The sequence below is a fragment of the Hippocampus comes genome, unplaced genomic scaffold (assembly GCF_001891065.2).
Source record: "Hippocampus comes isolate QL1 unplaced genomic scaffold, H_comes_QL1_v1.1 scaffold514, whole genome shotgun sequence".
Lineage (NCBI taxonomy): Eukaryota > Metazoa > Chordata > Actinopteri > Syngnathiformes > Syngnathidae > Hippocampus > Hippocampus comes.
The window spans coordinates 182,477-198,414 of NW_017806068.1; the positions used below are offsets into that span (position 1 = coordinate 182,477).

The 15,938-nt window shown below is 43.8% G+C and overlaps 2 protein-coding genes across 2 annotated transcripts; both read right to left on the reverse strand.

Moving 5' to 3' along the window:
* Nucleotides 1–5,331: 5,331 nt before the first annotated feature.
* ercc3 (excision repair cross-complementation group 3) lies at nt 5,332–10,680 on the reverse strand. Its single transcript, XM_019893716.1, has 15 exons — nt 10,506–10,680; nt 9,980–10,179; nt 9,659–9,895; nt 9,223–9,272; nt 9,008–9,143; nt 8,653–8,823; nt 8,251–8,455; nt 7,766–8,080; nt 7,495–7,679; nt 7,215–7,417; nt 7,035–7,131; nt 6,623–6,740; nt 6,424–6,542; nt 6,089–6,238; nt 5,332–5,989 (listed from the first exon to the last, which is right to left on the reverse strand). The coding sequence occupies exons 1-15, from the start codon at nt 10,531–10,533 to the stop codon at nt 5,855–5,857; spliced, it is 2,349 nt and encodes a 782-aa protein (XP_019749275.1). The 5' UTR covers nt 10,534–10,680; the 3' UTR covers nt 5,332–5,854.
* Nucleotides 10,681–11,002: 322 nt separating this feature from the next.
* On the reverse strand, nt 11,003–15,159 carry bco1 (beta-carotene oxygenase 1). Its single transcript, XM_019893717.1, has 11 exons — nt 14,945–15,159; nt 14,727–14,855; nt 14,516–14,645; nt 13,800–13,947; nt 13,575–13,725; nt 13,097–13,317; nt 12,759–13,016; nt 12,584–12,689; nt 12,407–12,501; nt 11,741–11,852; nt 11,003–11,457 (listed from the first exon to the last, which is right to left on the reverse strand). The coding sequence occupies exons 1-11, from the start codon at nt 15,138–15,140 to the stop codon at nt 11,303–11,305; spliced, it is 1,701 nt and encodes a 566-aa protein (XP_019749276.1). The 5' UTR covers nt 15,141–15,159; the 3' UTR covers nt 11,003–11,302.
* Nucleotides 15,160–15,938: the final 779 nt, after the last annotated feature.

Sequence of the window (15,938 nt, forward strand, 5' to 3'; positions counted from 1 at the left end):
AAACATAAATATGACCACCACTGTTACTCTGAACAACTCAATTGTCCAACAAATGTAAATCAAATAGTGAGCGTGATTTATTATTTAGTGGGAGTTTCTTTGCGTCTCGATAGAACCGGCCAGTGGGGAAGTCTCTTGACTCTAATGTTCTTTGGGCTACCAATGGCAACTGGCTTGTATGATGCTAGCAATATGTCAACATCTCAGGATTCCATTGGTTGTTACTGCGTGGTCCGCGTTCATGTAACATGCTCAAGATGAACCAGCAGATGGAGCATGGGAGGTAACCCCTGCTCCTGAACTGGAATGCGGAGTATAAATCGCCTTTTTTTCCAGGTACAGATCTGCAGGATGCTATTATCATTTTGTGTTAGCGTCTCCTGCGCAAACGCTTTTTCTCCAACCTGAACGTATACACAAAGCAAACACTTTTGCAGCTGTTTTGCACCTTGAGCACATATGTGTCTTATGAATGGAGTTACTGACAAGCAGCTGCTTTGAGGGAAGGCTGTGTGGGCCTAACAAGAGAATCACTGTTCTCCACTGCACACACACGTCACACAAACGGACACACGCTGTTCACCATTTGTTTGACAAACGCAACGATCGTAGTCTTTATTTTGAAACGAAAACCGGAAGCATACATATCACCCCGTCGCCACCTTGACATTGACGCTGGTAAACCTATTTGAGAGTGTGACGAGATTTGCCGAGGTACTGCTCCTTCACCTGATGTACTTGACCCCACATGTGAATATTTGGACGCCTTTTTAAAGCTTTACAGGTACCGCTTAACAATTCAAACTGCTCATGTGATGCAAAATGACGTGATGTAAACAACGCAAGCTGTGTTTGCAGGTTCAGCGAGGGGCCTTCCACCGCAGACACGCATGTCGGTTTATTATTGCGATCAATGTGCGCGTGGCTTTAACCTGCACGCACATGTTCACATGTAATCGTTTTGTACTATGCGTATTATTACATTTCGCCAAACAACGGTATGCATTTCAACGCCTTCTTTCTGTATTTTATGATTGATTTCTAAGCGGTAATACCAGTTCACTGACGGCATTTGAGCACTCACTCGGAAAGTAAATGTGGCTCCTAGGAAAGGTTACATATTATCCATTTTGTACAATTGTATGATCAAAAATAATACATTTAAAACAGCTGTTTCCATATTTATATATATTTAAAGGTGACCACTAATTAATGAGCATTTCTATGTATTTACATTTAAATTACAGGACATAATTTAAAGGAAAATCTGGGACAAAACAAACAAGATCCTTACTACTAAAAAAATTGATATGCATTTGGGTTTGTTAAATGTAAGACCACAATCTATGATTAAAATGTTATCTTAAAAAGCATTTTGTTAAGTAAAATGTATTATTTGAATGTGTACTGTAAAAGCATCACTAACCAGGAATTACCCATTTTCTTCCCTTTTATATTTTCCCCATTTTATTTATTTATGACGATTTCTTTTTTTTTTTTTTCTCATTGCATCAGTTGTTTGGCGTCTTCGAGTTATGTCCAGCTGAGCGCTGCTCCCACATGGGACACACTCACACACTTGACTAGCAGGCTGTGTCAGGAGTCCAAGCAGGTCTAAATTATGAAAACTTCCAAATGAATATTGCATCGGACTTGAGCGTACCAAACAAGCGCCAAGGATACGTCGTTTTCTAAAAGGCCCTGCCCCCTGCGTCATTGAGGAACTGAGCCTTTCAGAAGCAATACCACATAAAGTAAAATAATCCTCTCACTATTCCTCGGTGAACATCTGTGGGGTCTCACCCATGCTGACACCACTGGGAACGTGGCAGCTGCGTGGGTTACGTTGCTCACTCACATGGTGAAAGATGTATCTGAAAATAGACGAGAATGCTCGCACAGTCATTTGAGGATGCTGTCAGTAGGCTACCAACCTTCGGGCACAATGCAATTCAGTAAGACCAATGGAGCAGCGTTGCTTTGCATAGGTTAGGTCCCAGTCTCCCGTTAATGAAGACACCGCAACCCAAGCAGAGAACAGGCTGTGCAGCGTTGAGGAGGAGACTGGGAGAAAGTGAATGGCACCCAAATCGCCGTGGCAACGCGACTCCAATCACGCTTTATGCTCATTCCAAGTGAACTAGAATTTGAATCCTTTCCTCCTCGGGCCATAATTTCATCTTCTTGTCGTCAGTTCAAGAACACTCTGCTTTCTATTGAAACAAATGCTCCTTTTGACTCCCTTGTGGACTGATCTCCAAAGAGATTGACGGATTAACTCCAAAAAAAGAGACGGCAGGCCTCTGTTAAGGGGATTTTCTAGATACAGAAACCCCACGTCTATATAACATACCTACCTTGTTTTTCCATTTTTTTTTCGACAAGCGTGTGCAGGCCCTGCGATGGTGAGGCGTGGCAGAGATGACGGATGTGGAGGCGACCTATGAGGACTTCATCGCCTCTCGACGGTCCGGCCGCCGGAACGCCATCCACGATATCCCACCAGCCTCCGGGGGGCCGGGACCCGCGGATCTGTCGGCGAGCCTGGCGCAGCTCAACATCAACAAACCCGGTAAGAGTGAGTAAACACAACGGCTGCCCAGCCAGAACATTGTAAACATAATGCACAGTTTTGATTGGCACTTTAAGAGACATGAGCTGAATAATGCAGCATCACCACCGTTGGGTGGAAACCTCCCATATCCAAATTTCATATTTTTTCACAAATGTATACTATTAGTCAGTCCCCACATGCGTCTGCTATTTTTACTAATAATCAACCAAACGAAAATGTCTGAAATGGCTTAAGGGCAAATCTCTGAACATTATTGGACACTATAAAGACACGTAAATCCACCTTCTCGTCACTTTGCGGCAGTCATATCTCGTTCTGATCAAAGGACAGAGATACATGTACCTGTCCAGTATTCTTGCATCACAGTAAGTTCCATTTCCTGTTTGATTATTTTCATCACAAAAAGAAGAATAAAAAAAAATCAAACACAAAAGTGGAATTAAGCTAATGTTGCTAAGGCTACTATTAAACACAAACATGTACACCCGTGAATGCCGAGAAAATCAATCCAAATAAGAGTCTTTAATGGAAAGTCGAAGTCTTCTATGGAACGGGCCAAAGTCCCCACACAAGGATTCGCGCGCATGGGTAAAAATGCAATAAAGTAGCTGTGTCATAAATCAAAGTCCTTCAGCTCTCGAGTCCAGAAGTCAACACAACACAACCATTCACAACGCCACCTAAGGCCAATGAACTTAACATGCACGTTTTTGTCATGTGGAAGGAAGCTGGAGTACTCGGCGAATACCCACACACGCAACGGGAGAACATGCAAACGTCACACAGGAGGCCATAGAGCAACATCAATACTGTGATGCAGATTTGCTGACCACCCTTCAACCAGTGACATGTCCCATTTAAAAGATCTAAAATAAAAAATTCTCAATTGATCATTTGTTTTCAAAGCAATATGTCAGGGACATTAACCAAATTCCTATTCATAGTCAAAACCACAACACAAGCAATGATGGGAAATAAGACCTTCAAAATAAAACACATTGCAGATTCTGCAGGCCTTGCAAGAGACTGACTTGTCAATTTGCTTCTCTGTCCTCCAGCTGATGAAGGTGAAGAAGACTCTGACAAGGCGAAGTCTTCTCCAACAAAAGATGATAGCCAATGAGGAGGCAGCTCGTCAAGTTTATCAACTCAAATGGCGCCCGTGAATGCGCGCAAATTGTGCTTTCTGGTGATAGAGACATAAAACCTTTTCCCACTCACTCGCCGCCATGAGCGTGTTATCGTTTTGCATTCGGGCGTGTTCCAATTTCCTTCAAAGGCCCCATTCCCAAGCTCACCTTTCCTTGAGAGGCCAAAGTGAAGAAACATGGTCAGTGGTCCCGAAAGGAAAGGCGAGCAGGGCCTGGGGCCATTAAAGGTTACCGGAGAAGGCCTCACTGTCCATTCAGGACTCAAACATATCCTGCCCTTGTGGAAGCACGACACCACCGCACCTTTGAGGATTCCGAGGTTGTGTTTGGACATCACCATGTTGTCCCTCTGGTGTTCTTTTGGAGAAACCCCACACCTGATATTAAGGTGTGTCAAATAGCCGGAAGATAGTACTGTTGTTGTGTTTAGCCTGGTTCCAACTGAAGGAAATAACGCACAGGAAACTGGATCCTTCTTCAATCATTACCCCTCTGTTTTTGAATGCACGGTGCACTCTTGTCATGCTCATTTCCTTCTTTTCTTGAGTGCACCTCTTCAGGTCCATTTTGTTGCCAAAGTGCTCGATCGATTCCAGCTCCCAATTTATAATTCAATTCCTAGTCTTCGATAGAACTTAATGGTTCCACTGTCTCAAAAGTGTGCTCATAGTTCTGCTAAATCTGGATAAATCCAAAGTGATGTTGATTGACATTTACTGATCCGTGTGTGTGCCCGTGCGTGTCTTCAAATATGATACGATGGTTAAAATGATGTGAAATACGGACTGCACTCACGTTTAGTAGTGTGCTATTGTGTATCATCGGCACATGTTCTATCCAGCGTTTGTTTTCAAGATTTTTCAGTTTGTCAGCCCAAGTAACTGCCCAGGGATGTGCTGTTCGATACAGTCTCCATAAAATGTTTACCAAAACACAGTGCGCACACTTTTCTGTGTCAAATTAAAGATACTGGCATTGTTGCTAATATTCTAAGGAAATCTATAATGTTGTTTTTTTTTATATTCAATCTCAATTCAATAGCATGAAGATGTGAACACTAGTTGACATGCAGGTTCCACTTAACATGTTGTTATTGTCGTACGGTTTAACTAAAATTGTGGGATTATTTTGTATAGTTTGGATGAGCCAATAAATCTGTCTGATTGAAATAATAAAGTTGACTCTTTTTAAAAAATATTGACATACACATAAGTGAGTGGATAAGTTCACTTAAATCAACAGTGGGTTTTTTTCCCTTTCATTCACATTTTAGTTTTTGGGAGCCTCAAGGACCCCAAAAATTATGCAAGGACTGACACTGTTAGTTTGGATATAAAATAGATGTCAGTCGTAACCCCTCCCCTTCTCCATCATAATTAGTGATTGATTTCGCCCAAGTAAATTGATAAACTTAAATTCTAAATCAGAAGCTAATCCACACATATATCAAGTGAAAAGAAGTTTGCTTCTTGTCATTCAAAGAATACTGCAGTATTGTTTATTCACTGTCGACTTGACTACCTGGGATGTCGCAATAAATTGGAACCCTGCCAAACCTCTTCAGCCTATGATGCATTTGAAATGCTGCAAGAAAGGAAAAAACAGTGCATTTTTAGAAGTTTATTTTGATAACTGGGAAAAAATTTAGTTTGACCATTTCCCAATTGACTCTCATTCCAACCTGAGGATTCTCTTACCATGTAAGAAGCGCATCAACATGATATAAAACATGTTGCATCAGTTATTTTTAACTCCAATCTCTTAGCTTCAAGTCTACTAAGGCTCAAATGGTTGTTCAAAAAAAACAAACCGGTGAATGAAATCATCCATTCATCTTGCATACTCCCTACCCTCACGAGGGTCACAAGTGTGCTGGAGCCTCTCCCAGCTGACCTCTGGTGGGAGGCACACAACCATTTAGAGCAAGTCAAATGTGAGAGGAAGCTGGAGTAAATGAAGAGAACCCACACGGGCACGGCGTCGACATGTAAACTCCACACAAGAGAGCCAAAGCCCAGATTGGGACCACCAACCTCAGAAGTGAGAGGCAGATGCGCTAACCGCTGTGGCCTCTTCACGCCACCGTCTTGTGGCTAATGTCCAAGTGTGAGAACTTTAACCAGCCCATCTACTTCCTGAAGCGCTTGAAGAGCGGATGGATGCCCTTTCCGAGAGAAGACGATTTGCTTTTACTCTGATATTCCATATAGACGGTGTCATCGGCACCAGACATGGAGCTCATGGTCCCCGTTCGCCTTGAAAACTGTTGGGGAAGAAGAAAGGAAAGAGAAATGCCAAGGCGGCAGAATGAGGCGGCGATGTGGATGATTGACCATGTATGCGAGGCTTTCGCGACACCCACCTGTGGTTTTGTGCCCACCTCCCCTGACACCGTTTCCTCCTCGGCATCCATATCAGAGGCAGCCAGGACCTTTTGGAGGAGCTGCTGTTGCTCTTCTCTGGTGGAGAACATCAAGTCTTCTTCCTCCATTCCTGCCAACTGTGTGATCACCTAGGAACCGTACACGGTTTTGAGATGTCAAATGGCCATTTGACATGACATTTGGCTGTGGGCTGGGGCTTATCCCACCCCACACCCTTTCGTTACCAAGCTGTCGCTCGGTAATGAGATCCAAAGTCAAAGTACCACTGTGTACAAGAAAGGCAGCATCCATGTGTGGAAGATTTCAAATCTACCTTAAAGCTGTAGCCTTGGTCCACTAGAAACCTCTGCCTCTTGGTGGAGTACGCCATCTCCTGGGTGTCCTGAGACACCAGCGAATAAAAGAATGCATTGTATTCCTCTGCGACCATTCCTAAGAAGGAACACAGGCGGTGTGAGAGCGGACATTTGTGCATAGAAGACCATATACCGTGACAAAACGAAAGAACGAACCTTTCTTGGCTCTTAGCACTCGACCAAGTCTCTGGGCCTCCTGCCTCCGTGACCCACCATGAGAGGAGATTTGGATCAGAACATTGGCCTCTGGCAAGTCAAATGAGGTGTCTCCAACCTGTTGGTTGCATAAACAAACAGTGCATTGGAGTTTGGTCGATACTTTCTACTAAATTACATTTCTACTGTTGTAACATTTCAATAGATCTCTCAAGTGCAAATTTTGAATGCAAATATGCTCACTATAATATTAGGCATAAAATTTCTCACACACACATGCACGCCCACCCATACAATAATGGTGTTTTTACCAATAATCCCAATGTTGTTATCGTTGCACGTAATAGTTGTAATCGGAATTGAATGTCAATGACTTGCACAGCCCGACAAAAACCCATTCTCACTTTGTTACCTTGGAGATAAAAATGGTGTTGATCTTGGGATTGTGTTTGAAGTTCTGCAAGATCTGCATACGTTCCCCTTGGGAGGTGGGGCCGTAGATGTAGGGCCTTGAGCAGATAAATTACAGAGCAATTCACTCGTGAAATACTGTATTTAAAAAAAAAAAAAGATTTGGGGTGAAAATACATACTTGTTAAGGCGGATTGCGTATTCTTTCAAGGCAAAGACATTATCGGCAAAGACAATAATCTTGTCATTGCGCCGCTCATGAAAGCGAATGAGGAACTGGCACGCCCGGAACTTATTGGGATTCATGGTATAAAGCAAGATGCGCTTCTTAGTTTTGATGGCCACGTACTCTCTGTAAAACTCTGGAGACATCGGGCACCACACCTGCAACACAGACATTCACATTTAGAGCAAAGTGCCCACAATCAAGAACCCCCTCAGATGCAGTTTAGCTTGTTCACCTCGGCGCACTGGACTTTGGCGATGTAGCCGTTGCTCTGCAACTCCATCCAGTTGGCTTCATAAAGCTTTGGCCCAATGAGGAAGTTGAGGTCCACAATCTTGTCATCTTCCCGAACTAAAGTCGCAGTGAGGCCCAATTTGCAATGTGCCTGGACGATGGTCAGCACACTCCGAAACATTTTGGCTACAAAGAGAAACATGGTATCAGCAGGGGATCTCACAACATTTCTTTGGCAAGGCAACAGGATGTGTGATCGGGATAAACCTTACCGGGAATGGTGTGAACCTCATCGAGAATAATAAGACCCCATTCTTGGCTTTTCATCCACTCCATGACCCTCTCGGCTTCCCAGGAGCGCTTGGTGCTGTGGCCCAGCATGGAGTAGGTGCTGATGGCCACTGAGCAACCGATGGGCTTGTCCTTGGCATCGGAGGTGAAGCGGCAGATCTGGGAGTCATCGATTGTGGACCACATCTTGAACTGGGCCTTCCATTGCTCCACGGACACCGAGGAGTTACCCAACACCAGGCAGCGTTTGCGAACCGTGCACGCTGCTGTCACACCAACGAGGGATTTGCCCGCTCCTGGAAAGCGGGACACGGACAAAACGTTGTGACCAGTTAGTCTATGCAAACACACAAAAACAGTCAGCTTGCACTGAGAAACATTTTAAATGTCTCTTTTTACAGTTAAAAAATACTTATAACTTTTTTTTTTTCGTCATTCCATCTTCCCTGACCAACAGCATTCTCACCGCAGGGCAGCACAATGACTCCGGAACGAGCGCGTCCATTGCCAAACATCTTGCGCAAACTTTTTTCCTGGTACGGTCGTAGCACGGCCGTCGGCTTCAGGTCTATGTTGATATCCGGGTTGACGGTATCGTTCCGAAAGTCATACTCGGCGAGGAGCGGGTATTCCAGCTCAATGCAGCGCTTTTGTAGCGCCTCAATCATCTCCTACACAAAACCACAACGTTCAGGTCAAGTTGAAAAGTCACAAACGAGGTTGCACACTGAGCGTACATCACCAATGAATTTCAAAGTTTCCATCAGACAGCTATCCTTACAAAAGTGTTACATCCCCTTGCGCGCCACGCGACTGCATTTGGCTCGGAACCGACGAGCTTCCGCAAAAATATGTACGTACACCGCACCTGTTGAATCTCAAAAGACACGGTCTGAGTCTCTTCCTCCTCCTCTTCCTCCTTGTCCATCTGCTCATAGTAGCTGAAGATGTCTTCGGGGACCTGTTGGTCTGACGTTTGACCATCAGTGGGCTGCTGTGAGGTGGAAGCACCCCCTTTGTCCTCAACAGTCTTGGAGATCTGTTGAAAAAAATGCATTATCGATTTGTTTTCTCCATGAGTGCAGTTGGACATTTAGATACAGCAGCTGAAAAAAATATCGGATGTGAAAATAGATCAATCTTGGTTCCCGCCATCAGTTGTTTTTACACTGACCGAGTTAAATTAAAGAGTTTTGGACAGAAGGTCGTAATAGCGGGCATACCGCTGACTTGCTGCGGATGACCTCTGTAATGAGCTCGCCGTCTGTCCCATCGGGAGCACAGAGCCGACATTTCCGGATCTTGTCGTCCTGCAGGAGACGCTGGATCACATCAGGGAATGTGCTCTCAACAAAATACCTGAACAGACGTGCAGGTAAAAAGTAAAATAAAGAGCAACCAAAATAATAAAATGGAATCGTTTGGAAGTGGCTCGAACCTATTATGCTTGAGCACCAGCTTGACTTTGCCATAGCTCACAGTGCAGAGCTGGGGAAAAAGAAATGTCAAATAATACAATACAAAAAAAAGGCACGCTGAAGACATCATCATCTCACTGATTGACTTGAAGGTAAACAACCCCGAAAGAAGCTGTTAAATATTTGTTACTTGAAGGTAGCTACTGTGACCTCGATGCCATTCCTTAGCCCTTTAATGCCTTTTTGCATTCTGATCTAAGTTAGCATTACATCATGTCTAATTCCCTCTATGCGTTTGTCTGTCTGTGTTTAGATTTTTAAAATAAACTTCAACTGGAATGCCGGTGTACAGATTGAAGCAAGGTTGGTATCCAGTGTAATATCAAAACATTTGTAAAGGTCCGAGTACCAGTACTGTCCTCCTGAGATCAATATCGGCGCACCGGTAATTCATACCTTAATAAATTGCACAATTCCATCAGGCACGGAGGTCTTGCTGAGTTTCTGCAAATACTCCACTATGTCAGAGGTCTGCAGCCCCACACTGACAGCAGCATACAGTGAATATGCTGTTAGTTTGTATTCGTGGATGTGGTTGGGCCTGCACACCGGCTCCGCAATGGCCACCAAGAAATCCTGTGCATACTTATAAACTGGTGAAAACGCTTCGAGAAAGATGTGTCCATCTGGAGCCTGCAGGAGGCAAAATAAACTACAAATGAATGAGAGCAATGAAGAACCTTGAATTAATTCTGAAAGTCTGAAAGGCGATCTTACCACCCAGAGGGGTCGTGAGGAGTGGTCATTCTTCAGAAGCATCTGAACACGATAGTCTTTGGCTCCATATTCGTCTAGTTTGGTGCTGGATTCATCCACTTGCTTCCCCGCCGCAGCAGGTATGGCATCCTGCGACTTGCCACTCACCACGTCTTCATCATCTTCCTCCTCCTCATAGAAACGCTTTTTGGATTTCTTCTCTGTAGACCGTAACATGTTTGTTGACAGATGACAACACACAATCGTCCCAAGGCTCGAAGTATGCAATGTGTAAATTCAGACATTCACAAACCAAATGCAGTGTAGTGTGAACACGCGATCAATAGTGTCAGCATACGAGACAAAGTAAAGTAAACTAGAGGTACTAAACTGCAGTAACAATGTTGACAATATCCACGTCGATGGCAGCATTTTATAAAATTGTACACAATACATGTGCACAATGCATTTGAAAGGTCGCGTCTTTCTCGAGCCTGAGATATCGTGTCTAATTAGCAGGCTGAAACATAACAATTCATGAACTCACCACGATCCCCTTTATCTTTTTTCCCCATTTTAGCCGCCGCTTCCAAGTCCTTCTCACAATGAATCGTTGTCGGCAGAACAGCGGAGTCGATAACGTACAGTTACTGTCGTCGCTTTCGAGCCACCATGGCAAATTGTAGAAAACACATTTTCTTATTTGATGTCAATAGTGGTTGGCAATCGCGGTAAGGTACACTAACGCCACCTACCGGAGTGGAGTGTGCGCGTGTGTGATTTTTTTAAATGTTCACTACGCCTCTCACATGGCATTTATAGATAACAGTATCACACACGGCTCTGATGTGCGTTTGAGATCACTTCTAGAAAAACAGACAAAAGCCAAATAATTTGAGACTGAGAACCCAGCTCGCCTCGTGTCACGTCTTAATTCTCTCACATGCTGAGAGGTGCTTGGATTTATTCTAGTATAAGTGTGAGTTTAATGTTTTATTTTTTTCAATGAAAACAGGAGGCACAAAAGTCAAAGAGATACACATTAGTATAAGTGTGAGTTTAATGTTTTATTTTTTTTTCAGTGAAAACAGGAGGCACAAAAGTCAAAGAGATACACAAGAATAAAGTGGATAGCGCAGCATACATTTTCACCAGCACAAAATTGCTCTCTGTAAATACTGTCAGAAATGAAATAACATTTTGATACAATCTATAATATCATCCTCATCACTTTGTCTGGTAGTCCCAACTATACTGGAGTGTAATTTACATGCTTTACATGTTGACAAAGTGGATATTTTACTTCGCTAAAACGTATACTGATGCTTACTCAATTATAAGTGACTAATTTCCCTGAGGGATAAAAAATCCATGCATGTCCTTATGGAGTTCAGTGTTCACATAACCCCGAGCTACTTCCTTGAGTGTCCTGCCATCAAGAACCAAGATGAAGTTCAACTGGCCCGGATTGGTGTTGATTACAGATGATAAAACCACACCTAGAAAAAAAGTAAGACCATGACATCAGTCGTACCCACTCATAGTCAAAAAATCTTTCCCCGCATTGAATACAACTGGTGCAGGTGTACTTAACTAATAAAAAATCTTTCCCCAGGCTCCGACTGAGTCTGCAAGACTTTACCTCCTGCTTATTGTTTTGGTTGTCTTTTGCAGCGGTACAAAACAAAGCATTGAATACAACTGGTGCAGGTGTACTTAACTAATGTAGTGACGGATCTATTTTCCACATAACGTACCCGTTCACCGCACAGTAATGCTTACCATCATCCTCTGACTCGCCATCGGGCCTGGGCACAAACACTGCCTCGGATGGCCAGCAGTTGTCTTCACTCCAGGTCAACATTTGCTTGCTTTCGGTGTCAAATTTCATAATCTACAGCAAAAGATCAGATGCCAATTTTAGAGGAAAGATATAACCGTGGAACGGGATGAGTGAACTCGGATGAAAAGGATGTTGTGGTTTTTCAGTCGGAAGAATTAAACATTATCCTGTTGACCCAAAAGAGGCGAGTGCGCGTGCACGTTTCCTCTCTCTGACGTCAGCGCGGGTATTCGGGCATCCGGTCAGAATGAGGGGAAGTTCTTTCAAGTATATTTTCTGTACCACTCAAGCCTAATGGACTTCCTTTCTTCCCATTGTTTGTGTTAGCTCTGCGCGTAGCTTTGCCAAATGAAGACAACCCATGGGGACAGTAACCAAGGCCAAGTGGGGTTGGCTTTTTGTTTGAAAAACTTCGAAGTCGACAATTAATAGGTTCCCACCTTGTGGTTTTGTCATTGATGCCACTTGGGGGAAACAATGTTACTGTGAACAATGCACTTCCTGACTTTGGAATCTCTGCTGATTCAAAATGGCTGGCAAGTCAACGGAATTCCAATCGTTGTTGCATTTTGTCATTGCAAAAGAAAAGAAAGCCCAAATGTTACCTCTTTCGAGAGCGCCGATTCCTCGACGCAGTTGCCATACACGAAGCGATGTCTCTTGGTGTTAAAATCGTAATTCATTCGTGGCAAGTCAATCCCTGACGAAGAGAAAAATGGGAGTGTTAAAGAGCTAAAAACACAACTCACGGAAGGTCACCGAGACACCGGCATGACGTTTACCTCCACAGAGCACCTCCGCTCGGCATATGAGTTTGCCTTCTTTCTCTTTCACCGCCGTGGCAGTGGTGCATGTGACTTTCACCAGGTTTTCTCCGATCGCCGCGCCCTGCACACCGAATACGGCTCAGCGTCCCCTTTGGGGGTTCAAGTCAAAAACGGCATATGGTCTCCTTACCTTGTTTGCTTGAACGGGAAGCGCAAATCTCTTATAACTTGGTTTGGAGTAGTTTTCGTTGCGAGATCCCGGCGTTTCCTTCAGATTTCTCACATAAAACATGTCATACAGGCCGTTGTCCTTGTAGGCGATGACATCAAATATGACGCAGCCGTCGACCTCGAAAGCATTCACGTGATGGTAGACGACCATAGCTTCAGTGTAGTACTTAGTCTCCACCGCTTTGCCTGTCTTTCTGTCTATCAGGTGAATCAGAGTCTGAAAGGGGATAGAAAACAGATTTTTAGGATCATTAACTTCCAAGTGTTCGGTGGTGCTCGATTAAAGGTGGTGCTTGCATTTTCTTCTGGACAAAACTTGAGGCAGCTGGCCCAGTTGACTCCCCTCATGTAGGCGGTGGCCATCTTGAGGATGTCCAGTTTGAAGGGCTGCTCGATGAAGACGAAGTAGTTCTCTGTCATGCCGAAGCTGTGGTAGTAACTCGGCGTCAGGAGGGAACGGCAGGGTACTGAGCAGATCACCTCTGCATTCTTCAGAGCGGGGACTTTCTTGTCTTTGTCTGTGTGGGAAAAGGTGGGGGGCGGGGAATCTGTGCATAAAGCAGACCTCAAAAACCTCTCTGGAGGTGTCATCCAAGCACTTGAAGTAACTTGACTGCTTGAAAAAGATGTCATTTTTTTTATTTTCTCTGCACGTCTGACCTTACATACAGAAGTGATGTACAGTCTCTTGTCAGGGGTTGTATTGCATTTTGACCGCAGATAAGGATCCGACCAGTTGAATTATAGAGACAAAGTAGAGCGGGTCATTATTTACCTTTCTGCGAAACAGCGGGGACTTTGAACAGCAGGTATTTCGTCTTGCCCTTTTCGGCGATACAAGTACCCATGTTGTAGGCGTTACCCTCCTTGTCATAGTGCGGATGGGACGTCGCCAAGTTCACAGGTACAAACTTCATATAGTCCACCTGAGAGGAAAAACAATATGTATGCTTAATGCACTTCATGAAAGCCATCCCTTTTTTAGACGGATGAAGCTTACCTTATCCTGAGTTTCCAGAGTGACTGGGTCAATTTTGCGAATGTAGTTGGTTTCTGAGGTGGCGAAATAATCCTGACCGTATTTGATAAAATTGCTGGCACCATTGTCTGTGAAGTCAGGCACTGTGTGGTTGAGGAAGGTGATTGCCCTTGAAAGAAAGACAAAAATATGACGACAAAAGACAAAACCGACCCAGAGACAAAGAGGGATGGAAGGAAAGTTCAAATTAAATATGGGATTGTAAAGAGGATCAAGGGAGGAAGCAGAAACTGCACCCAGAGACAAAGTGGGATCGAAGGAAAGTTCAAATTAAATATGGGACAGATTGTAAAGAGGATCAAGGGAGGAAGCAGAAACTGGAAAAGGAAACACCAGCCACAACAATATGACTGCTTGAGCATTATATCCAGTGGAAGAATTGTCGCTGACATTATTGATCAAGATAAGGTTTTGGTTCCCTCAATCAATTGCACAGGAAGTCAAGATATCAGGACTGACTCACAGTGTGATGTGCTGCAGTTCTACACACGCACCAGGCAATCAACAGTAACGCATTATTACATTGCTGTGCATCTGTACATTCCAACATAAGTTGGGAATCATCAATCACACTTGAAATTGTCTCGACTTCAAGTGCGGAAAGTGCAATCTGCCAACACAAATACTCTTCAAACTCAAGTCACTTAGTCAAGATTAGGATCGAGAGTGACGCTTACTTGACAATGAAGTTTTTGCTCGGGTCAGGGTAAGCCATTGTTCCCATTTCAGACACAACAATTCGGTTGGACTCCATGTTGGCTTTGTAGGTGTCACTTCTCAGGAACCGACTTCGGTGAGTCACTTCACCTGTGACGGTGCAACGACAACAGCAAAAACAGTCGGTCAATTAATTATTCATTAAAAGGAAAAGTCATGCGAGGCACGAACCATCCTTGAAGGAGAAGCTGTGCATGATGGACATGCCATCAAACCAGTGGTCGTAGCTGGTATCGCCCACCGAGAAGATCCCGGGGCCATTGCGCAGTAATGTGCCTCGCAACCAGGAGGGGATGTTCCCTTAAACCAAAGGAAAATAATAAAAGAATGACTCATGCAAATGTTTTCTGATGCCAAGCACACAGACTAAAAATAAAAAGAGAAACTACCTTTCACTTCTGCCTTCAGAGGCTCTGGCCGCTCTGTTGCATTTTTGCAAAAGTCCATGTTGACAGAGAGTGCAAGTGAAGGTGTCGGAATGAACAGACCAACATGCAAACCGGTCCTTTTAAAGCCCTTTGCGAGGGGAGGGACAAGAGGAAGAGTTATCTCATTGGCAAGCGGGACCATAAATACGAGCAACATACGCGCTACCTGTGTGTGTGTGTTTGTATATAATGTACATTTTATATATAATATATATATATATATATATATATTATATATACACACACACAAACAGTGATAATTTTACAGTTTGACCCCTGCGAGTCCCAGGGACTCGCTGATCAGAAAAGTATGAGTCCCATTATGCATTTAGAGAGTCCCAAATTTTGAATTCTGAAATTGTCTACTTATTCAATTGCATATGATAATAACACAAACAACAACAAATTGTGTAACTCGCATGATTATGATGAAGCTGCGTATCTCGTCTTTAATGCACTTTTGTCTTACTCACGATGTCTTTTTCAGGGGGGCACCACCATTAATTAACTGTGTCAATGAGGATCACTTTTACTATGATTGCTTGACATTTAGATTCCTCAATAACTTTCTGAAGAGAGGACATGAAGCCTGTCTTGTATTCACAGTTCCTGCTCCTTATCATAGTTAGATGGGGCCTATTTGGCACATAGCAGTAGTAGTAGTTTGATAAGCTGAGTTTGAGCTTGGCCGTTGTGTCACTGTGACCTTCTCTCCAGGTTCCGCATCTTCCTAGCAATCTGCACCCTTGCACATTCAACATTTGAAAGCAGTTGAGACCATGGAGTCACACATTGTCACATGGGCTCGGCCAGGCCGCCCCATCCCCACCTGCGGGGGAGTTTTCGAGTGAGTATAAGAGTCAGCACCATTTTGAATAGAATAATGCTCCACGGCTGTATCTCAATTTTCTGGCAAACATGAAATAGTTCAAGTGGGAATGTACGGTTTTGTGGC